Source organism: Scomber japonicus, chromosome 4 (assembly GCF_027409825.1).
Source record: "Scomber japonicus isolate fScoJap1 chromosome 4, fScoJap1.pri, whole genome shotgun sequence".
NCBI classification, from domain to species: domain Eukaryota; kingdom Metazoa; phylum Chordata; class Actinopteri; order Scombriformes; family Scombridae; genus Scomber; species Scomber japonicus.
The window spans coordinates 19,488,898-19,515,081 of NC_070581.1; the positions used below are offsets into that span (position 1 = coordinate 19,488,898).

At 38.6% G+C, this 26,184-nt stretch overlaps 1 protein-coding gene across 1 annotated transcript in view; it reads left to right on the plus strand.

Annotated features, from left to right (window-relative positions):
- The window catches only part of cacna2d3a (calcium channel, voltage-dependent, alpha 2/delta subunit 3a), a 121,675-nt gene that overhangs the window by 39,117 nt on the left and 56,374 nt on the right, over nucleotides 1-26,184 (plus strand). The window contains exons 4-8 of the mRNA XM_053317231.1: nucleotides 888-947; nucleotides 15,586-15,748; nucleotides 21,434-21,565; nucleotides 22,946-23,157; nucleotides 24,217-24,291. Coding sequence (XP_053173206.1) covers nucleotides 888-947; nucleotides 15,586-15,748; nucleotides 21,434-21,565; nucleotides 22,946-23,157; nucleotides 24,217-24,291 — 642 coding nt within the window. The remainder of the gene's footprint in view (nucleotides 1-887; nucleotides 948-15,585; nucleotides 15,749-21,433; nucleotides 21,566-22,945; nucleotides 23,158-24,216; nucleotides 24,292-26,184) is intronic.

Genomic DNA, 26,184 nt, shown 5'->3' on the forward strand with positions numbered 1-26,184 from the left:
AGAGAGAGAGAGAGAGAGAGAGAGAGAGAGAGAGAGAGAGAGAGAGAGAGAGAGAGAGAGAGAGAGAGAGAGAGAGAGAGAGAGAGAGAGAGAGAGAGAGAGAGAGAGAGAGAGAGAGAGAGAGAGAGAAGCATGACCTGATGATGGAGTTTGTTGTGATAGTGTCCAAAGAACCTAAGGCAGCCATTACCTCTACTGCTGAACCATTTAGGAAAATAGCCTCTTTTCACTTGATGACCAAATGCCTGTCCGCTATCTGTGTCTGTATGTGTGTGTATGTGTGTTCTGTGTGTTCTGTGTGTCCTCAGTGTTGATGTAGTGCTGAGGCTGCCCAGTATCACGTCACAATGTGTAATACACTCACCAATCCACTAGAAGGATAAAGTGATAGGCAAAAAGTGGACTCACTTCCCGCTTCCGACCCTAATCCTCTGTTGCCATAACAACAACAGTGGCCTAAATTAAAGGACGTAACCCACGCCACATTTCAAGTGATCATTTTAAACCAAACCATGATCTTTCCCCAACCTTTTTCTGTCTAAACTTTACCAGTCCTAAACCACAAGATTGTCACATCATAATAAAATAAAAACACTGATTTGAAATGATTTTGTAAAACACAGATAAATTATGTTGTCCTACTCAATACTGCTGACTGAGACACCATATTAGAAAATGTTCCTTACTTACATGTGTTTTTTTAGTTTTTATGCCACTTAGCCAACCTGGTATCACACCGGGTTGGCTAAGGGGTACCTGTAAGGCTACTTTCTGTATGGCTATTTCTCTACCAATTATTTTTTGACTCATTAATCAGATCAGTTTTATACTAAAGCTGTGATTGTTTCTCCTCACCATCCTTTCCCACACTTTGTCCCCTTCTCTAGCGACTAGTAGAGGCAGCAGAGGAAGCCCACCTACAGCACGAGGAGGATCCAAACCTTCAGGTGTGTGTGTGTATGTTTCTTCTGGATCTACAATGTATTCTGTCCACACAAACATCATTACAGTCAACATGTTCATTCATTGTTCTTGTAAGCTTAATAATTAATTCATGCCAAAAATAATTAACCCTACATGCCAGTGTGTCTGTGATTGGTGCTCAGTGAAAGAAAAGGCCCAGCACATGACAGGGGTCTCAACAGAGGGGAGAAGGCATCTTACAGTCTTTTCTCTTTTAAAAGGGTGTGTTAGTCCACGTCTCTCTACGGTCATATTGCCAGGAATGTCTCAGTCTCAGGTATTCACAGTCCCGTAGGAGCGCCCATGCCTGTAAACTCACACAATACACACACAACTATACTGTGCATTCATGGCTCCATCTACTTTTTTCAGTTTAGTAAGGGGTTTACATTCTGTGAATAATTAGTAAAAATTTCTAATTAAACAATTAGATGTAATTTCAGACAATCTAAAACATTGTGCTTTAGTGTTCAGTGATTTTTGGCAGGACAGAAGTTGAATGGCCAGAGATTGTAGCAGTTATCCCTAAGGTTACTTACTTTACCCTGGTACACTATTCACAGTCTCAGTCTAGTTTACTGCTATACATTGTAATCTGTCATGATGAAGTAATAATAATAATAATAATAATTATAATGATAATGCATTTTGTTTAAAAGGCGCCTTTCAAAGCAAGGACACCTTACAAGGCACATATAACCCAACAACAGTACATCAAACAATATAAATCAGGTCACATTTAGTGTAAAGATTAAAAAAAGTAACTAGTGAACCAGCTGTAAGTATTAATATTATGACAAAAACAATAGTAATGTAGGCCTGAATCTGAGTGTAACCCAAAGTATGCCTGTGGAAATGTGTTTGGATGTAGCTCACTTGAATTGAGCCTACAGATGGTTCAGTTAAGGCATTACAACTGCACTTAAATGTTTAATAGTAGTAACAAAGATTGAATTGCGTGTTGAAAGCATCACATCTATTTTGTCAGAGGTGAAGCAATTAATACTCATGTTTTTGTGTCTAAATTTACATAAATCATGAATTATTTATAGTATTATATCACTGCTAAAGTCCTACTCAAAACTGAACACATTTTAAATTATGCCCTGGGAGTTCCACCCTCAGTTCTGCAGACTTTGGCAAATGCATTCAGCTAATCATATCTGCATACACACCCCCAAACCCAGCCTCTGCTCTCATGGTTCTGCCTCAAATCCATTTGAGCAGCATTAATTTTTAGAGTGCAGCCTTGTATTGTTTGTGTCTGTGTGTGTCTGTGTGTGTGTGTGTGTGCGTGTGCGTGAGCCAGATAGAGAGAGTGAAAGAGAGACAATGTGTCGTTATGTTTTTGCCTAAGTTTGTGTGAATCATGCACATCTTAAAATTGAGTTTATTGCAGTAGGAGGAGCAACAGCAGGAACTTGAGTTTTAAAGAGAAAATATGATGCTAAGCCGACTTGGGAGTATTTGCTGCTAAACTACTTATGAAGTCTGTGGTGTGTGTGTTATGTGTGCCCATGGCGGTGAGTATTTGTTTACTTTGTCAGCTCTTTAAGGCATTACAGTGAATGCCCTGTGGTTTGTTGCTGTCATGGGCCATTAAAGAGGATCAATTACTAAATTTAACCACTGACTGCTGTCCTGCTCTGAACCTCACAAAATGTTCCTTTCATTTCTCTATGTTTGATCACCTGTTTGATTCTTCACTCGCTGTGCAATGTCCTCATTTGCACCTGAAGGATTATTCCACCCTCTTAACAATGCTTAAAGGAAGAGCACGACCTCGCTATTTGGATTTGGATCAGGATTTGTTGTCCTTTTTGGTTTGGATGGTGTATGGTTTTTAGCATTTAACATGGACATCTCAAACTATTGATCATGAATAATAATCAGCAACTTTTTTGATAATTAGTTCATAATTTAACTCATTTTTAAAGAAACAACTCTAAGCCTTCTCTGGTTTCATCATCTAATGTGTTTTATGTCATGATTGAGTATGACTGCAACTAATGATTGTTTTCATTATCGATTAGTCTGACAATTATTTTCTCAATTAATTAATTCATTGTTTGGTCTATAAAATTTCAGAAAATAGTGAAAAGAGTCTAAGGTGACCTCTTCAGATGTTTTGATATCACATATGAAAAGCAAATGCATCCAATCATGACATCAGCAAGTGCTTCTCTCTAGATTTATAGTTTAATATTAGCACTTAGCATAGAACCAAACATGGACCATAATACAATGCGGGCACAAAATGTTATGGTTATAGGTTATATGTTTTCTTTCTTTCTACTGTCTGTCAGTCATGTTTTGCAATCAATTTCAACAAGTTAATTCCAGTTTGAACACCATTTATGAAAAACGTAGGACATTAGCACAAGATGAAGCATCAGGTACAGCATCTGGAGATCAGCCAAAATGTGTGTGTGTTCCAGGAAGAGTACCACACACTTCTCTTTACCTGCAGTACACACATACATTCTATCTCTTTTTTTAGTTTAAAGATACATCTCATATGCACCATAAAACACCATCATAAAACAACAATTGATTGGTCACTGAAGAATACATTGTGAAATCAGTTTGTGGTACTCTGTTTTACGCTACGTCTTCATAAACACATACTTATACAGTAAGTGTAAAGTATGTAACTATGAAGGCAGTTTTGCATGATTGTGTGGACGTGTGAATGTGCATGTATGCATGCATGTGTCACTTGTCGACACTTGCCTTTGTGTGTTTGTATTTTCATATTCTGCTTGAGGGGCAGTAACACTCTGTGGGCTCACAGCAGTGCTTTATGCCAGTAATTACTTGGAGATGATGAGATGAGCCCAGTATAGTCAGTTCCTCTTGTTTCTGCATTAATAACACAGCGGCAAAGCTGATAATGGCTGATATAGAGCTTATAGTGTAATGCAGACTTTCACAATGTCTAGGACCAAGTGGTAGGTAAATTACTTCTACAGAGGAGGTTATAGTACACTAGCATACCTCTATTACTGTATGTAGATAGTGAATGAAAGAGTGGGAAACAAAATCGGGAGAGGGAAGGGAAATTGAGGGGAAAAGGAAAGCAGGATGAAGGAGGAGGGAAATAAAAGGTAAAAGTTAGATTAATATGATGTTGGAGTTTCTTATTTGAAACTCCAACATCAGGTACAGACCACTGTTGAATTTACGAATTATCTAATATTACCCTAAATTATCTAATGCTATACTTTTCATCAGTAAATTGCACTAGCTAGATGTTTGTTGCTGTGGTGTGAGAACCACAGAAATGGCATTTACTTTTACAGAGCTTAGTTTCTATAGCAGGAGGAGAAAAGAAAAAAGTAATGGAACACATTGAACCACGGACCTAATCAAACCAGACCTACAGGTTGTATTTACTCATTGCAGCACACAGCACAGGTGCATACTTTCTTAATTGAGTACCTCAATAACATAACATTAAATATGATTTACTACATGCTGGTATTGTGGAAATATCATCATTAATGTCATCATCATTACTACAGTCATACCACGCACCAGCCCTCCACCAATTATCTATCAGTCATTAACAGAACACAGTAGAGAATGGTCAATTTAAAAAAAAGTGTTAACAAGGGATGTCCCCATCAAGATTTTTGGCCTGGATCTCAATTAAAGCCTTTAAATATTGGGTATGTTCTAAAACTAAAGCAGATCCAATAACTACCTTTACCTAAATGACACAGCTGTCCAATGCGAACTCAAGCTACAACCAGACAGAAATTCCTCCTGAAATAGTTTTTGTGACAAGTCATCCTTATTATTATTATCTATTTTCTTTTTTCTTGGTTATGTCTGTGACTTGGTGCCACTAAGCTAACATCAATGTTAATCCCTCCTCCAGTCCGCATGTCAAAGTGTACGTGGGCAAGATACTGAACCCAACATTGCTCCTGAAGCCATCAGGAGCAATGTTGGGCACCAGCGATGTGTGAGTGTATGTTAGATATGATCTCCTGATGAGCAGGTTGGGACCATGCATGGCAGCCATCAGTGTATGAATTTCTGTGTGAATGGGTGAATGTTTACATGTATTGCAAAAAGTCAGAAGACTAGAAAGCTGCTATATAAATGCAGTCTATTTACCGGAGCTTCTGCTGTCGCCTCCCCGCTGATCCACTGAGATTAGCTTAGTTAAAGTCTGACTGACTTACTCTATTACTATTCTGATTTAAGCTGTTAACAAGTAACTTCAATGGGAAATAATGGAATGACAGAACATTTTACATCAAATATTACAGAAAATGTAGTGAAAGATCTTGATAGCCACAGAGGAGATGCCAGATCAGACAAAATATGTCAAAATGCAGGCGGTTCTGCATCGTGCTCCGACATGCGGCACAAATTGAATCCCTGCTTGACTTGCTTGCTCATCATAGTAATAATAACTGTCTGATTTTCTTTGCCTGGCTATCGTTCTGCGTCCACATTAGCGTGCCCATGTTGGCGTCAGTGTGTATCTCCATGTGCATGAGCGTGTGTGTTCATGTTAATCCTTAGTCAAGCAGGTTTTTCAGTAAGTCTTGGCAAATTATGACACAGCCATTAATTTTTTCATTGCTAATTGTGTTTTGAATTGCCTGAGCATAGAATAAAATGGTTGAGCATTCTTTAGTTGTGATCACAAGCTGCTGTCTACATGCATGTGCAGTGTATGTGTACACCTGCGTCGGTGTGAATGTATGTATATGTATGTTTGTGTCTGCACCGCTCTGATGGTGGCATTTCTAATAGGGCTTTTTACTGCAGAACATGGTGAATAGATGGTAATTATCAACAGCTGTGCTAAAAATACCACATCCATGCTGTAGGGTGAAACCTCCTCCATCACTATTTGGGGTTTATTATAAAATGTTTGTGTGTTTTTTTTGCTATTGGATACATATTTGGCTGGCAGCGGTTTGTTAGGAATTTCCTTATCTATCCTTTCCAGAGCTCTTCTGCTTCCATGTGAAATTGGCACGGTAATCTGCTGCGATTTTCCTCCCTCGCTCTTTTACCCGCAATGCTCATGTATTGTAAATAGGAAGGCAAAGAGCAGTCTCCCATGCCCTCTGCAGCCAATGAAATCCTTCCTTGGAGGTTGGAGACAAACAGCCAATTGCCAAACCTGATGTTGACTGAAAATGTAGCCCCAGTCTGGAGGGAGGAAAGTGCTTAATCTTTTTTTCCCCTCTTGTTGTCGTACTCTTCTGTCTAGGGTATTATCATAGAGTGCAGAGAGGTGGCCACATGCTTGTTGATCTGCCAATTTAATCGTTTTTTATTACTGGCAAAAATTATTTGACCTGAGTATGTGTGCCTGTGTATCCAGAATATCCTCTGCTTCGCTGTCATATCAATAATTCAATTTTAAATCCATTTATTCAATATTTGGCCTTGTCTGTCCAACATGTAATACACATACACACTACTTTTCCCTTATCCATACACATTGTATGTCTCACCCACTTGCTCACTCCAGGCACAAAGCACTTCAAGGTACCATCATCTACAATCTCATAGAGAAAGGTACAAAATAGTTTCCTGCAGAGAGATAGGATGCCGGAATCTAAAAGATTTAATTGTTCTCTTTTGAACCTGATAAAGATCCGAAATGAGTATGGTCCCATACACTGTCCCCACCAGTTAAAAAAACAAAAAAAACAAAAGATTTCTACAAATAACCTTTATTCTTCAGATTCCATGCCCAAACACTAATTTTTTCAGAAAAATATTATGGGCATTCAGCTCTAATTGAACAGCATCAAATGATTATGGTGCAACATTATGTATGTGTAATACAAGCAAATTCCACTTAACTAACTAGCCATCCTTGGTTCTGCATAAACCGAGAAGCACATGCATGAATGGGTCTACCATCTTGGAGCTAGGAATGGCAACACCATTTGAAAAAACAAAAACCTTGCACTTGTTTATTCATTGAGGAAAATGATCCAATGTTACATATTTGTGCATGGAAACGTATGCAAACCTCTAGGATTATTAGTTCATTTGAAGGGGAAATTAATGTTGGGAGTTTCAATCAATGGGATGACAATTACATGTGAGTGGAAGGTCCTGCCTTACAAAAGAAAGTTGCTGATGAGCCTGGAAAGGCGTACACACCATTTCTGAAGAGTTTTAGTCCACCAGTCAACTATCAGACAGATTGTGTGCTAATGGAAGACATTCAACACCATTGTTATGCTTCCTAGGAGTGGTCGAACAACCTAGATCACACCAAGAGCAAGGCATGTAATAGTCTGGGAGGCCACAAGGGACTAAGGTAACATCTAGGAAGGTAAAGGCCTTTTTTACAGTAGCTAGAGTCATCATTAATTAGTTGAACAGCAATTGTGTGACTGGTAGGATTGTAAGGAGAAAGCTAGTACTCTCCAAAATATTGCTGCAGTCTCGGATTTGCTCAAGACAACATGCATAAGATGGATAAAAGTTCTGTGGATGGAGGAGGCCAAAATTGAACATTTTGTCTTGCATATAAAGCATTTTGTTTGGCAATGAGCAAACACTGCATTCAAATATAAGAACCTCAGCCCATCTGTGACACAAAGGGCCTCATTTTAACGACCTATAGCGCATGACGTGAAGTGCCTTTGGGTCTGATCCAAATCCACTTTTGCTATTTTAACGGCGGAAAAATGGTCACTGCGCCAGCCGCATCGTCTAGAAGGGTTGGATTTAAGTCCCCTCATTAATCATAGGCGTGTTTTGGGGCGTAACACGCGGTAAACCAATCAGAGTGTCATCTCCCATTCCCTTTAATATCATGCAGCAAGAGAACAATCTTAAACATACAAGTTGTTCTACCAAAGAATGGTCTGAGCAGTTTTGGAATGGCAGAGTCAGAGTCTAGATCTTAATCTTACAGAAATACTGTGGAAGGGCCCAAAGCTGGCAGTTCATGCCAAGAAACCCACCAACATCCCACGAGTTGAGACTGCTCTGTGAGAATGGATGAAAATCCTCCAAGTCAATGTGCAGGGCTGATAACAGTTACGAGACACATTTGGTTGAAGGTAAGGTAAGGTGAAAGGAGGTCACACCAGTAATTGAAAGTAAGGGTATGTACATATACATACATACATATACTTTTGCTTCACACAAATATGTAAGGTTGGATAATTTCCCTCAATAGATAAATTCATACATTTAAAGTTTGTTACTGCTCTAGTGTACTGTCCAAATATTTGGACAGAAGCCTCTTTAAATTTAATTTAATTGGATTGAATTTTTAAAAAATGGCAAAATAATAATTAGCAAATGTAATGTAATCATAATCATAACTAATTACCATTAATATCATGTGTGACCAAGTGGTGTTGGTTTTGTTTTCACTTCTGTCTGTTTCTTTACTTTTACTTTTTTAATTTTGTAAGTTTTTTTAATTAATATGCACACAGACACACTCCACTCTGCAGAATTGTTTTGGGGTGTGTAATTAGTGTTGTAGCCTCACATGGCATCAGACATAAGTCATTTTTTTAGTCATCATTTAATTCTTAAAGTGGGTGAGCACAAGATTTAAGATGCATTAAGAAGGATTTTAAGCCCAGCATCTGAACCCCTACATGGTCTTTCCTCTGAGTTATTTACTCAATCTGCTGTCTTGTTTACTCAGTGCTTACCTGTTTCCATGCCCCCTGGTTGTTTTCCAGTCACATTTCCACACTCTGGGAGTGGTGTTTTCCTCTTTTCCAACCGTGAAGAAAAAGGGTAGGGCGGTGGATGAGGAGAAAAGTAGAATTGAAGTAGAGATGAGAGTTAAAAGTGAACACCAGAGGGTGGAGCGTCACGGTCAACCCACTGCTTCACAAGCACTTTTCTCTCTGTCTCTCTATCTCTTCCCTCCTTGGGGCTGTTGACTGACTGTTATGCTTTTTGCAGCAGGAACTATTTATCAAAATCAACAGTGAGTGTTTTTATTTGTTAGTGTGAAAGTGGGTCATGCACTTATATATGGGGGATAGTAAACTGCATAGGTGCTAGCCTTTAAGGCAAATATGACCCATGGCGGAATATTGCATTGTGAGCAAGTGTGTCTTTTTACCATACTATCACTAACAAACACAATTTCGTCTATTATAACCTGGCTATAATTTAAAGAAATTGCACAAATACTTGAAAGGAAGCGTATAATAAATGAGTTTTACTGCAGCAGCTTAAAAGCATTGTGCAGCAATGACAAAACAAAAAACAACAAAAAAGCTAAAAAGGTAGCCACTCAACTCTGTGATTGCAGGTAAATAGCAGTATAGCAGTAAAACGGAAAAAAAAGAAAGTGATTGAAATTACTGAAGTGATTGAAATGATTACTTTATCAACTGTTCTTCATGTGGTAAGTTGGCCACTCTTTAAGATCTTGACCTGATAAAACTTTTTCAGGTAAGGGCATTCAGACCTGATTAAACAAAACAGAAGACTTCTTTGAAATCCGCTTTTAATACACATAATTACTATGTAAATTAATATACAGTATATTGCCATCCATCGATCCATTGATCCATTGATTGACCGGGTCGCAGTGGCATCAGACTGAGTAAAGACGCCCAGACATCCTTCAAACTGGCAACACCCTCAAGGTCCTCCTCGGGAATCTCGGAAATATTTCAGGCTAAAAGAGATATGTAGTCCCTCCAGCGTTTTCTGGGTCTCTGAGGTGCACAGCAGGCATCCTAACTGGGTGCACAAACCACCTCAGCTGGCTCCTTTCAATGTGAATGAGCAGCAGCCCTATTCTGAGCTCCTCACCCTATCTCTAAGGCTGAGCCCAGACATCCTCTGATCCCATACAGGAAACTTTTTTCAGCTGCTTGTATCTGCCATTTCAGTCTATTGCATACAGTATAAACATACACATCCACCAGAAAACAAAGACAGAGAACAGAGATAAGTCATGAAGAAATAAAATTAAAATTTATACTCAATAAAAAGTAAATACCTGAGAGTTAGAGGCAGAAAGTGATATAACTCCTTAGTGTTATTGTGCTAACATATGTAGGCAGTGTACATGCAGTATATCTTCAGGCTTGCATTTTGAAACCGAGAACTGAGATATTATCTGCTGTTTACCTCCACTTACCCCTCCTCTTCCTCTCCTTCTCTGTCTGTCCCACACTGAGTGGGTGCTGATGGTACATGTGCGATCTCTCCTCAGCGTAATGCACTGCAGCGTTAAAGATCAGGTTGTTAACACCATGATCAGGGACTGCATTAGTGGCACTGGGCACTCCTTCACTGTAATGCTGGAATGGCATAATTGACTTACTCAACACATACACCCACACTTAGACACACACGCACATGAATGCACACACACATACAAATACACACATACACACAAAGAGCCTCAAATGATGCTCAAGGCCATGCATGGATGCACACACACAACCCAACAACATGGTTTGCCCCTGCCACCATTCATACACCCACATTCACTCCCACACTATTGAAACTCCAAAGCTGATGGGTGCAATTTTAATCAAAATTAAAGCCCACATGCTGTGATTTTAAATACCTCTATTAGCAAACTCATTAACCATTGTTTTTGTTTTAGTTTTTTTCCATGTTTTTCACTTTATATTTTCTATACTTTCCACGTTTAATGCCTCTGGTGGTGTTTTCCTCGTGTCTTTACCCTTTCTCTCACTGTCTTTCAAGCCACTTATTTAGGGTATATAGCCAGAGTGTCTGCACAACTTTTTCACTGTTATACATTATACAACTTTGTGTGTGTGTGTGTGTGTGTGTGTGTTTGTGTCCACATGTGGCTGCCCAGTGTACATGTATGAATGTTTTTCTTTTACATTGTCCTATCCTTCTGTCTGTCTTTTAACAATAAAACTACAGCCATTTGACATTACTTTTATTTAGGGATTAAGCATTTATCTAATTTTCATATTCAGCATCTATCTCATGTAAGCAGGGAAGAAAGATGTAGCACAGCCAGCAAGATGTGAGAGACACAAACAGATAGAAAGGAGGACTAGACAGAGGCAACATGGCAATTACAACAATGGTCTCACAGATAGAGCTGATAGCAGCCAAACTTTGCCAGTGAGAGCTGTATGCAAAAGAGAGCACATGGGAGTTGAACACTGGAAAGACACAGGGTGGTGAAGAGCTTGACGAGGACTGCATTCAGCCAGTGAACAATGGGTAGGAAGAAACGGGCTGAGCCAGAAAAGGAAAGGAATGAATCAGATTGGGAGAGAGAGACAGAAAAAGGAAGCGAGAGAATGATAGAACAGGTATAAACAAGACAATGGCAGAAAGGGAACAGAGTGGAGACTCAATGAGGCCTTGTTGCAGGTGCAGTTGGCACCGTGTGTGAAGTGTGTGTGAACATGTGTGTGAACATGTGTGTGTGTGTGTGTTTATTTCTCAGTATCCTAATTATGGCTTCAGACATTCAAGATGTTACTCTGAGGTATAATCTTTGTCATTTGAAAATAAAGCTCTGTAGAATTGGCATGACCTTATACTGTTTGAACATGTGTTTTGTATTGATATCTTTTTGACAAACTGGAATGCGTTTGTAAAAGTGATAATCAGATTTAATTAAGCCTGGCTTTAGACACCATGGCCCCCTTTGGCAGGAGATAAAGATTTTGTTGCCAAAACAGGAGAGGTCAGGTGCAAAGGAAGCAATAGATGGGTGAATAGGACAGAAACAATTCTCTGCATTGAGAAACTGTGCCAGCATCCCACTGCCTGATGCTCATCATTCCTGCAACCCCACCATATTTTGTGCCATGGGACACTTATCTGTGTCAATGGCAGCAGCTTTTTGATCAAAGTTTAAGTAAGTGTGGACTACTACAAAAATTGCATACAGTATTGTGAATCAACTTAAAATGTATAGCAGGGCTTCTCAAAATCCAGACAGAAGTTCAAATCAATTTGGACAGAACCATGTGTCACTTATTACATTAATATGCAACAATATATTTTCCCATGTTTGAACATTGCACGCATGATTGAAATGCTGATTCATATTAGTGTATGTTTGTATATGAAACAGATTTGAAGACTGTAAGACTACACAGAGCAGTCTGTGTGTGCTCACTGGCCCAGTCACAAGAAAAATAATGTCATTACCATGACAACAAATTGTTTGAATGTTGTTGCTAATGCAGCATCCTCTCAAAGTTTGAAAAATGGACAAAGAGAACAGAGATTTCAGAGTAAGAGTATTACAGAGATACATTTATTATCCTGTAGTTTCACACTAATGCGCCAATCAGGCAGAGTGCTTTTTAGCAGCATTGCTATGCACCTTACATTTTTGCAGGAGTGCCCTGAATGTGAGTTGAGTTGAAAAAACTTCAACTCTCATTGTCCAATCAGATTACATGAGATGCGAGCTTTCTGTGGTGGTGACGACAACAAGTGCAGACAACAATCACTGAGAACAAACTAGTGATGGCTGTTGTTGGATATCTGGAGCTATATGACTTTACCAACTGTAGTTATCATGATCAATAACTATCCAAAAAAAAAAAAGGGAGTGAGGTGTGCCTTGCATTTTGCAATCTGCAAAAAGTACTCAGGCCCTAAACATTCTCATACTTCAACTTATTGACAAATAAACACACATGTATTAGTGCATCTGATCTGTCACGCCTTTTGTGCCCAGTCTCAGACAAAGAATACAGGTAAAGACTGCCATGTCTCCCATCAAGTCAAGACATCCATCCTGTATTGTTGAAAGGGATGTTGAATGTATGAAGTCATTATTACATTATGGATACATCATTCATGTTGGTGCATTGTACTTGATAGTGATTTTAATTATGCAGCCCATACATCAATGGAGAGAGTAGACAGGAGTCCAGGATGTCTTGTATTGAAAAGGTTTATTTACTTGATGAAGGAGAAGTGAATGCATGATCAGTACACGTTACACGTCACTCACTGCTTACCACTATCTCAAGGGGAGACAGAGTCTAACCCTATCATTTGGTGAGGCCTTGCTATGACCGCAAAGCCTAGTTTGACCCAGTGCATACTAATGATGGAAAATTCCCTAACAGTACTGAGATTGTTTTGGGCCCCTGACATCACGTAAAATTCATGTGCTATGAGCTCCAATCATTTATATGCACAGGTCCGTCCTATCCCCATCCTGTTGCATCCTTTCTTTTTGTCCAGTCCTGTCTATCATATTCTATAATTTCCTACCCTGCTGTGTCCATTTACCATATTGTATTTTATCATAGCGTATCATATATCATATTGCCCTACCCTGTTTTGTCTTAATGTATCGTTCTCTTCTGTCCTCTGCCTTCTATCTATCTCTCTTATCCTGTCATCTTCTCTCTTTTATTGATCTCTTTGCTTCTTTTTTCTTCTCATGACACTTTTTATATGTGTTTTTTACGTGTTTTTAAGATTTCTTGCTTTTTCTTTTTTTCCTCTTCTTTTTCCATTTTAATTCTCTTGTGTTTGTTACTATCCTGAATTTTGCAACTTGTTTTGAAACATGATACACAAACCTTTACTTACTTGTTCGCTAGAAGTTGTACCGCCACAGCTGACTTGTCAGGGTTTAATATTCACATTCTTGGTTTTGATTTTTTTTCTTTAAACCACAAAGTTGACAAGATTCTGAAAAGCAAACTCAGATAAAAAACCAAAAAAAAAAAACCCTGTCGTTGTCAAAATGATCTTATTTGCAGTCTGCACTCTATTGCACTGGGGAAAAAAGGTACTATGCTAGTCATAGAAAATGGCTTGTGTCCCAAACATTTTAAAGGTCAGTGTGGATCAAATTTTTTACAATTGGTGGGTCAAGATCCAAAAGTGAGTTGCATATTAATGTCTGTACTGACAAAGTTAAATGCTGACTGAAGAAACCTATGACCTACACCGGGTGACACTGTATGAACGGTTGCCATCCTAAAATCACTCATACACTTGTTTATCGATAACATAGAGTGAAAGAATGACTAGAGTAAGAGACAATGCCATTAACAGGATGAACCTTTTCAAAGCATATTTTAGAGTAGTAAAGGAGAAGAGAAAATATAGGCAGAAACACACAATGCTGTGCTCCTTCACCTTGAATGGCAGTGTTCCCCTTGATAAAAGGCTAATAAGCCTAATCAGGGCTGATTAATTACACTGATAGGCGCTACGTTTGCAAGCCTAATTGATGGCTTTATCATTGTTTTGCACCGGGCTGAGGGGATGATGGTGTTCCCCAGGAGAAACTGGAAAGATTTAGCCCAAAATGAAGGTGCTAGAATAGAGAAGGTGGTGGATTGAGTGTTTTTCTCTTGGCATACAAAGGAGAGAGTCTACTGAAGTGAACAGCAGAGTATGTAAGTTTTTGTTAGAATAATTTAATGGGGAATAGGCAAAATATGCTCTTTTCTCTGTACAGACTCACGTTTTACTTGGACCTGCAGTACTTCAAGTCCCACCCTGCTCATCTTTCTAAAATCAAAGTTCAGAGTGTCTGTCCCCCCTTCTCAATGATAACACATGTATTGAGACTATGTATTGGACTCTTGGGAATGGCAATTCATTCTCCTCAGAGGGCCTGTCCAAATGCTATTCTCTTGGTCATTACCAAAGAAATCAATGTGACCTTAAGCTACTGTATGTAATCACCACCTGCACGATAGATTGGGCCACTGCTGCTACCATTGATATTGACAGTAAAATAAAATATAGATGACATTTTAGACATTTTATCAGAAATGTCCATCTATATTTCTGTGTGAAATAAGTGTGCAAGTTAACATCTTAGTATTCATTATAATGTTTAAAGCAAATTTCAGTGTAATGAATCAAGACCTGGTTCAAATTTCAGATATAGTAAATATGATTGCACTGCACATGTGCTTCTATAATGATGCACTGAGAAACCTATCTTTGCAAGAGCCATTTTTTCAAGACTGAAATCCCAAAGATTAACAACCATAGATTGTTAATAGGTCCTTCACTTATTTCAGATTTAATTGACATAAGTTAATACCTAGCATTACTGCCTCTGCTTGGGTCTGTAACATGTAAACATAAATTGATATGCATGCTTTTGGGTTTTTATACTAAAATGTTGAATTTACTTTTTACTTAATCTTTTATCTTTATCTCTTTGCTGTTTTTTGTTCGGCTATAGTCTTTGCAGGCTGTGCCCCTGTGCAGAGTCTCAGACTTCACAGCCTTTGGGATGCAGGGAGCCATGTGCTCTATATTTGTCTAGCTCTATGATTTATTAATAGTCTCCCAAGTATGCGCAGTACTAAAAATACAGTGGAGGCAGAGCACCACATGCAGCATCTAGCTAGTCAACTCAGCAACTTTCCGCTGTAACATCATGCACGTCTGGGATGATCCAGGGATTCAGGTTACCTCAGTACACAATCTACTGTCTGACTCAGCATTTAAGTGACCCAGTCATCCTATACATTGAAAACACTATTCAGCATGTCACACTGTAGAAACTGAGATACAGGATTCTAAATAAGTTAAATTAAATATTCAGTAAATGCCAGTATTTGGATGTATTTAATTGTATGTGCAACCTCATCTCTGTGCCTCATTCTCTTTTTCTCTCTCCCCTCTTATCTGCAGTATGAATACTTCAATGCCGTATTGATCAATGAGGTGGATGAGGAGGGGAACAGTGTAGAGCTAGGGGGAGAATTCATCCTGCAACCCAATGACCACTTTAACAACCTGTCAGTCAACCTCAGCCTCAGCGTGGTCCAGGTTCCCACCAACATGTACAACAAAGGTATGTTTATTACCTCCAATGTACAGTAAACAGACTGTACCCTATGTACCTACTGTACCAGAACACTGTGCTCCTAGCATGCAGGCCTACTTGTGGTTACCAGTATCCCTAAAAGTAGAAGCCTTCAGCTATCAGGCTCCTCCCCTGTGGGACCATCTTCCAGATTTGGTCCGGGGGGCAGACACCCTCTCTACATTTAAGAGTAGGCTTAAAACTTTCCTTTTTGATAAAGCCTATAGTTAGGGCTCTTAGAGCTCCTAGCTTATGCTGCTATAGACTTAGACTGCTGGGGGACTCCCACGATGCACTGAGTTCCTCTCTCCTCCTCTCTCTCTCTCTGTCTATCCATCCATCTATATCCATTAACATTTGCATACTATTAATGCATTCAATAACCTAAACTTCTTCCCTGGAGTTGTCTGTGCTTTCTCGTCTCACAGGTCATCTGGGCCTATAGATGTCCGGATGACAGATTCCAGTCCTGGACCTACTAGCTTCATTGTTGTTTTTCATTGTGCTTCTCTCTCCTATCCCTCCTCTCTCTCCTCTCTACCCCAACCGGTCAAGGCCCACTTTGAGTCTGGTTCTGCCTGAGGTTTCTTCCTGTTAAAAGGGAGTTTTTTCTTGCCACTGTTGCCAAGTGCTTGCTCATGTGGGAATGTTGGGTCTCTTTGAAATGAAAACCGGTGAGTTCGGTTTAGAACCTGCTCTATGTGTAAAGTGCCTTGAGATGACTTTGTTGTGATTTGGCACTATACAAATAAAGATTGATTGATTGATTGATTGACTGTATGCTCAAAATTACAAGTATGCAGACTAGGTTATGTTTAACACCTTAAACATAAAAAGCCATGTGCATCTTAGCCTCTCACGAGCTGGTTTAATTTGGGATAATTGAAACACCAGTCTTAAAATGAACAACAATCAGTATAACAGTTAATATGTGCTGCTGCACAGAAATTTGTGCCAGTGTCAGGAGGAGGATTTCAGTTCATTAACTGTAACTCTGGATCATCCATGCCACACACTGACTTAATTAGCAGTTAAATAATCAGACATTCTGCTAATTTACCATCCTCTCAAGTCCAACCAATGAAGTCGTGGCTTTGTACAATGCTCAGTGGACAGAGTGAACGTCATGTCAGCTTAACCCAGCTGCCATAGGCAAGGAAATTATATGGAAAGAGAGTGAAAGAGAGGAGGGGGGAGAGGGAGAAAGTAAACGAGAAAGAAAGTAGGTTAAGTCAGACTGATGGAAGGTCTGAGCAACAGATTAATTACAGCTAGGTGGAAAAAATAGAAAAAGCAAGTGAGAGTGACAGAAAGAGAGTGAATGAAATGGAAAGGAATTGAATGAAAGTGCTCGGAGAGTGAGGCTGGCAGGCTGGCAGACCGATACAAGGAGAGGAAGGGTAATTTTGATTTGATTCACAGGCAAATGAGTAGAATAACGCACACAGACGTATGAGGGGCAGTTAGGGACATAATTCTGAATTTATATTCGCATACACATACTTTTCCTCTCATATACACATATGAAACCAAAAATACTCACATACTATACTGAAATTCACACACACATACAAGTGAAATGCTTTCATGTACACAACTGAAAAACTCACAAACACTACTGAAACATACTCACACATACTAATGAAACACACTCACACATACTACTGAAATGCTCTCATACACACTACTGAAACACTGTCATTAAAACTTCTGAAAAGCTTTCACACATATTAGTAAAATGTGTTCATATACTCAGCTGAAATGCTCTCATATAATAAGAGATGGGTTGGGTAGAGTAGCCACAAATTGTAGTAAAAGTAAAAGTACTGTTATTTCAGAATAATATGACTCAAGTAAAAGTAAAAAGTAGTCATCCAAATAATTACTTGAGTAAGAGTAAAAAAGTGCTTGGTGAAAAAACTACTCAAGTACCGAGTAACTGTTGAGTAACGTCTGGTTTATTTGTTAACACAAGCATTCAATCAGATAGAGAAAAATACAAAATAATCATCTTTAGGCAAATTAGAGTTAATCCAATCAATAAAATAATCAAATTAATTAATTAATTACAAAATAGCTTAAATTAAAATAATCCAGGTTAATTCAGGTACTTCAATAAAAAATTAAATCAATAAAATAATAATAAATAAAAAATAAATGTAGCTGCTGTTTTGCACTTTTTGTAAGGTAAACATGCTTTCAGTATGAGGCCAGGGGTGTTCCTCCTCGTCTGTGTCTGCATTGCCGACTGTTGATTCTGGCAATTTTTAATCTGTTTCTCTTTTTTGTTTGCTACGACTGTAAATTGTAAAGCTAACTCGTCCCGCCGCTGAGATTGAGTATGGTCACGTGACGAGACTGCACGGCTACGTTTGATTGGTGAAACACAGTCACGGGGTAAAGTCTTTGGCGGAAGTCTCTCTCTGTCAAAATAAAACATTAAAATCAGGTGTACGCGAGGGAGATAAATGTAATGATGCGTAGAATACCAAAGAGGTAAAAAGAAAAGTAACAAGCTCAATGTAACCTAATGTAGCGGAGTAAGAGTACAGTTTCTTCTTCACAAATCTACTCAAGTAAAAGTAGAAAGTATAGTGATTTAAAACTACTCCTAGAAGTATAATTTTTTCAAAAACGTACTCAAGTAAATGTAACGGAGTAAATGTAACTCGTTACTACCCACCTCTGCATATAACATTGTGAAATATAACAATTCAGTAGTGAATATTACCATTACAGTTAAAAAGGAAGGCCTTCCTGTCATGTGAAGTAAACAGGAAGACTTCCCACTATGTTCATGTGCTCCTGCTGAACAACAATGAATCTTTGTCTGATTCTATTTGTTTTTAAAATCCAAACCTTATTTATTCGGGTGAGAGGCAATGAAGAGGATGTTGTACAATTTTTTACTAGTGCTCTGCAATGCATTGAGTCTCTGCAAGAAGATTCCAGCAATTTCAGTCAGGAGAGGCTTTATAGAGTGCTTGAGGATCATACACAAACTCTATCTGCATTTCTTGCTGTGTCTAGAGATGATTATCATGTCAGTAACACTAGGATCACTGTAAAGATGCTTTTGCAACTTGCTGTATGACCATGAGGCCAGGCAAAGATCTATTGATGTAACCAACAATTTGATACCTCCAACAACCTTGACTGGCCCTGATACAGCATAACAACCAAACAGATTTCTCACTGTGTCCCTTGGTATGACATGGCAAAGAATTGCATCATGTTTCAGAATCACTCTGTATAGACACAGACAAACTCTGGGGATTGAGCCATTAAGATATGCAGTTTTTCAAATCAACACCTGGACAGTATTGTGACTGATATACTAGAGAACACTCCAAATGAATGAATTATGTCCCTAACGGCCCCTCATACGGACGCACGCACGCGCACACACACATGCACATACACACACACAAGCACACAGAGAGAAAGAGAGAGAGAGCTCTGAGAGTTTTAGATCTGCAGGCTTTGTTCACTAGTGGTAGTGACAACGTGGATGTATTGGTTGAGACTGCGATGAGCTTGTTGGTGGGCAAAGTCTCACTGTTCTTCAAGAAGTGCCTGACAGGCTTGGCTTGAGGGAAGGAATGATTCTTTCAAACATTTGGAAACATATTTTACTGAAATTGTGAATGAAATTGTAACAGTTTTGTCAGCAAATACAACATCATCATAATGATGAACATACCATCCGAATATTTCTATATAACAGTTTCTCTTGTAGTTTCATGCAATATTGTATACAATATTGTAGTCACATACATAAGTAACACTTGAATGAATCGCAAAAGACTGACTTAATATGGGTATGTTGCTACAGGTGCAGGTTAGAAGATGAAATATGACCCAGGAAATAACATTTTAGTAACACATTCATAGATATGAAGGCCTATCAGATGCCAAAATACTGCACAACGATAATAATATAAGACTTAACAACACAACCACTGATTGACCGATGCTATGATACTGTATTGTCTCGCAGCAAAGGTTGAGCAAAGTTCAACTTTTTTCAAGGACAACTTGTTAGTTTGTTTTTTTGCCAGAGCTCTCTATGGTGAAACTCTCAATGTACCAGCACAGTCTCATTAAAATAAAATAAGAGACTGTATTTTTTGACGCAGCACCATTCTTCGTCTTATTACACCACACATAGAAGCCAATCACTGTCAACCGAACCTGTTCTTTATGCTGCTGAACAGCTGGCTGTTGCCTGTGCGCTTCATAAAATGGTTTGGTGGCAGCAATGATGAATTGGAGGTTAAGTCCATTGATAGCAGAGAGCTGTATGGCCCTGGAGATTAATCGCAGAAGCATCACGCCACATTCAACATCCAACATCCATCTTCCAAACTCATGCTGCAACCCAAACACAACCCACACCATCATACTTTATGAGGGGACATGACAGGGACATAGGATGGATGCAGCGATGTCATGCACATATTTACCGCATTTACCATACTCTCTGAAATAGGAATATGTTCACATCCACGTGAGCACATGCGCACACCAATTGCTTCTTAGTCACTCTTCTTCTTAAATCTCTCCTTCCTAATCATCATAAGTAACTTAATAATGTGAAGTTGATTTCAGCTCATAATGCTCAGACAGGTGCAGTGGGTAACCTACACTATTCTACTTTTTAATCTGAGCACACGTGCAAGTGTGAATATATAGAATCATGGGAGCTCCTTTGATCAAATTGAATTAAAGAGTGCATTAGTTGAGAAGAATTTAGATGACAGCTTAAAGGGAAAGTAGAACCCATACCCTCTCCCTCATCATGACGAGTTAAGATCATAATAGACACTCAAACTGCACCAGAAGTGACTGTATTGTTGTGTAAATGGAGCCTGGATCAAATCCAGCCTTCTTTCCACTCCACTCCATAGAGGTGGATGAGTGTTTACTATCAAGAGAGGGTTTTAGTGTGCTAGCTTCCAGAAGACTAATTCAATCATGGCTTATTGGCATGACTGTTGACAGCAGAACAATGTTGCCAGCATAGGAGATGATGGGAAATCTGTTATCTGCTTTTCTTTCTCTCTGTCCATTAGGTACTTGTTTGTCTATCTGTCTTTCCCTCACCATAATTTTCTGCCTGCCTTTCTGTCTGCCATCCTGGCTTTCTTTTTTTTTTTTTTTTAAATCTCTCTCTACGCCTTTTGTATATCTGTCTTACTTTATGATTGTGTCTGTCTGTCTGCTTCCATCTTACCTGCCCTGCTTCTGAACCAAGAAAGATTGTGGTAATGAGTAGCTGTAATGAACTTGGCTGCTTGGCTTGCTAACCAGTTACATTCATGATCTTCTCAGACTGTAAATAGAAGCATCAAAGATTGATATGCTTCATCATTTATTTAGTCAGTTTGGGTTGAATTATGAACAAATGCAACAGCACTGTCCATATTGTATATTTATCTCTTGTCCTTTTTCTGTGTTCACAACTTTTCATTCAGTTTTTCTGCTAACATTTTTTCTCTGTATCCCTGTGTAATGAATAGTTCCTGATAGCAATCTGTGGAGGACTGCATGATATGATATGATAGGATGAGCAGGCACTAGAGAATATGTTCCAGCATCCTGGAGTGTAAAACAATGTTAACCTTTTTGCTCAAATTGTGTTTTTTCTTTGTCTCTCCCTTCAATCCTTAGACTCTGCAATTGTCAATGGGGTGTTCTGGTCTGAGGCCTTGAATAAAGTGTTTGTGGATAACTTTGAGAGAGACCCATCACTTATATGGCAGTACTTCGGCAGTGCCAAGGGCTTTTTCAGGCAGTATCCAGGTAGGTGTGTGTTTGTTTGTGTTGGTGGATGTGTTATATCTGTGTTTGTAATTAAGTTGCTTTATCCCTAAAGCAAAATGAGGGGAGTGTGGGAATGCTCAGTGACTGATAGCTAGACACTGTAGGCTAGCAGAGGGGGAAGAGCAGATAAAAGAAGAGAGAGGGGGGAGGTTAAGGTGAGAGAGTGTGGAGAGATTAGAGAGTGGCTGAAGAAGATATATTAAAATTAACATTTTCAGGTGAAGTGGAATGAATAAGAACAGAAGCATGATAAAGAAAAGCAGCCTACTAAATCACATTAGCAAATACATACTTTATTCTATGTGGCACCTACTATGAGATAATCGATAGAAAGACTTCTGTTTTTTATTTCTATTTTTTGACCTCTTGAACCAACATATAGGTGTTCTCTAATAATAGTTTTTAATATCATATGCCTCAGTCCACATTTGATGTGTATATTCTGTGCTGCTCCGTCTTTCAAAAGGCCTCCTCCACTGTCTATTGTTAGTGTTCTGACCACCCAACAGTATAGGTCTAAAATTACTTTCTCAGGGATTCATGAGATCACGATATTGTCACACCATGAAATGTAATTCTTCATTAACAGTTATTTGTAATGGTTTTGGAAAGCCTGAGTGCATTACTACAGCTGCTAGATAACGTAAATGTAACTATAGGTTGTTTTTTAAGGCCTGAATTTTGGATCTATACTGTCATTTTGTTGTTTTGTTTTCTGTTCTTTTATGAGGATATGTTGGCCCACCTGGAGATCATTGCTGCTATCCTTTATCTTAAATATCTGGTTAATTCAAATTGCAAATAAAAATCACATTTTCTGTCTATTGAAAAATAATCCCTATGCACAGAGTTAACAGTGTCCCCTGTGGATTATTAAGTGGGACATGGGAGGAATTTCTAAAATGAGAAATTGCTGCTGAAGTTTTCAGTGTAATTTAATGCTGTTGGAACCACAAATACAATTCCATTCATCATCATTGTATTAGGGTAGCAGCAACAATCTCAGAGATAGATATCTCAAAACCACAGCAAATAAAATTGGAGCTATCTGCGTGGCTAGATAGCACGACAGCTAAGTGTAAAAAAATAGGTATTTTCTAAAAGAGCGTCAGGGCAGAGCCAGTTTAATAAGCAGACAATGAATGTTTTAGATAAATTCTGTTGTGACAGTGTGCTTTGGCAGAATGCCTTTAGGGCTCCATAGAGCATATTTCCTGGCCACCTCTTTTATGTTTCATGCACCTTACAAGCCGAGGTAACAATTGGTTTTCCTTCTGCACAAATGATGCAACTCTAACACTATTGCAATTCATCGTGTATTGTTTGTCTGACTTTTGATGTTGACTTTGTCTCTTAAAGGGATCAAATGGAAGCCAGATGAACACGGGGTGATAGCTTTTGACTGTCGTAACCGGAAGTGGTACATCCAGGCTGCCACTTCTCCAAAGGATGTGGTGATCCTGGTGGATGTCAGTGGCAGCATGAAAGGCCTGAGGCTGACCATCGCCAGGCAAACTGTCTCCTCTATACTGGACACTCTTGGAGATGACGACTTCTTCAACATCATCGCTGTAAGTTGACACAGATGTGCATGCAGCTGTAAAGAGGTTACATAAACTACTAAGACTAATTCAGATAGACACACACAAATACTCAGGCCCACATCCTCTCCTCCTCAGATCAGAGGAAATGCTGGAACAAATCAGCTTTCTCTCCTGTCACGCTCACAACCAATTAGCAGTCAGCTGAATGAAGATTTGAATTGCAAAAAAGACAGTTGTGATTGGATCCCGCCTTAGGCACCCAAACCATTGTTATCGCATCTCTGTCTGCTGACACAGTGTAGAAGTGTGTGTGTGTGTGTGTGTGTGTGTGTGTGTGTGCGTGTGTTTGCGTGGCCATACACACGTGTGTGTCTGATGCTATTTCACATCAAAACATAGTTAGTCACTTTGCCAGCCTCCATTCTCTCTCTTTCCACAGAACAAAGTCTTCATTATCATTTGATATCCTAATCATGTTATTTTGAAAATTATTCTTTTGAAAAATTAAAGAAAAGAGGATTTATAAAATTAGGCAGAAACATATTGTTTTCCCTGAGCACTCTTAAAAAGATGTCATTTTGACTCATTCACTCTTCCTCTTTTTATTGTGTTGCTTATTACTGTGTTACTTTTACAGTGTTGCATTGTATAAACATAGAAAACACACACATGAATGAAAGTCACACACACCCTATTATGGAAAGTATTCATTATTTCTACTACAGTATATGCAGTGATGTAACAAATGATGTGCACACATGAAAAGTTACTTCTTTTCATGCTACAGTGTACACACACAGAGATGCATATGCACATCCACCGATTAGGGCAAAATGGCTGGCTTTGGAAGAACACATTTCAATTCTCTTTCTTGGACTTTGAAGTTTAATTCATACTCATGCATTAAATGGTGAATATTATCACAGAATGGCAGGCAGTGGGTACATTGTGTACTGCACTGTGTGCTTTTCATCATGATGAGTGAAGTTTCCTAACATTTTCACATTTTACATTTTTTGACATTAAATTAAACATGTCTATATAAACAGCACAATTGATTAAAGTGATCCATTTTTGTTCTTCCAGTACAATGAAGAATTGCATTATGTGGAGCCGTGCCTGAATGGAACTCTGGTCCAAGCAGACGTCACCAATAAAGATGTGAGTTTATAATTGTTTTCATTCTTTCTCCTATTGCTTGTCTTACATTGCTTTAACTAATTGAGGCTTGGCACGTTCAGAAAATATAAATCTCTAATTATCTGTGAATAAAAAATATATAATGGAGGCATGATATTTTACAGCTTAACAATAACATTTATTTCATGAAATTACATCAGTGCACTGAAACAGTAAATGTCACTGGGAGTTTAATAATTATAAATTCTTATGAAGGAAAAAAAAACATGTAAATATATATTAAACTCAAATAAAAAATGCTGCCTGTATAACTAATACATAAATATATTTAAAAATTAAACTTAATATAACTGTTCTGATTGAGTTACCTCACCTGAGAAGGAACAGTCTGGTTTCTGGTTGTCTGGTTTTTCTGCTGGATTCATAATTATGCTGGATTTAGCATCATCATCTAATGGCCGGTAATGGAAAACAAGATAGCACATTTCCTGATCTGCATGACCAATGTCAGACTTCCTTTTCAATGTGTTGAATCATCATTACATCATTTACCAGCAAATTATTAGTATTACTGATTAACTACTGAGTGACTTGAATTAATGACGCCTGCCAACATAGATAGGCAGAGAATGTTAAGCTGGTGTTGGCATGCCACACTATCCTGGTTTTCTATCAAGAATTCTAGCTGGTGTATACAAGTATAGTGATAGCTGTAGTGTAGAGTATAGAGTGTGTAGTGTAGTATAGATACAGTGTTTACATCAGGACACTCCAAAAACCAGAATCCTTGTGCAAATATAAGCACACTATGTGAATTTATACTTGTTGGACAGTTCATACGATATGTTTTCATTTCATTCATAAGGTGGCACAAGTGATAATTCCCTGATTCTATTCTTCATCCCTAATCCTCTGGCCCTCTCCAGTGACAATATAGGCTCCATCTCCAGGTGCACACTAAAAATTCCATCCCTTCTGAATTCTTTTCAATTGCTAACCTTTATTAGTCCAGTCCATACTTTCAGGATGCAGCTGTTTACTTGCAAAGGCATGGACCACTTTCTATGTGCAAGTGCTGTAGAATTATGTATGTGTGTTTGTGTGTGTTTGTGTGTGTGTGTGTGTGCATGCACACGCCCGGTGTGCCTGTTGGTGTTTAAGTTAGTTTCTGTTTATATATACTTATGCATATGGATTAGTATTATGTGTTTAATTCCAGATGGTAGTTTAATGTACTGTGAGTCAGCCAGCTAAGAGAGGAAGGCAGTCTGCACTGGTAGATAAGGCTAATGTCTTTTACTTCAGCCGGGGGCAGAAAGTCACTGTCACACTGGAGACTTAAACAGACTGATCTGTCTTTCCAAAATCAGTTATTTCATGCCCAAACTTAAACTGGGTCATAAATACCAGTTGTCAAGCTGTCACAGCTATGGCTCTCACTCTCACATTTATCTGGCTATATTAGCAGGAGTTAGTTATTTGTCTACTGACTAATTATTACTCACATGCACGTCAGTTCCAGGCTAATATTTAGATCCATTAACCTAGACTTCTTTTCAAATGCAGATTTTTCACTGGGCAGAATGTTTTTGAATGGATGCAACAACTAAGCCTGGATTTGACTTCAAGAAAAACTGCTAACCATTACCAACAGAATGGGTGGTTGTATGTATGAGTCAGAATGTTATGCTAATATGATGATGAACTATATGATTGACATCATATTTTATCATTGCAAACCTGTAATGTTGAAACATCCTATCCTCATGTCACAGTACTTACAGTTTTTATTCAGCAAAATCAACTCTTTTTCTGCCTCTCTTTTTCATGCTTTTATCACAATTGTGTATCAAAACTTATGATATTTGTATTCATTCATTATTCTGTCCCTGTAGCCAGGCGTCATTAAGCTGA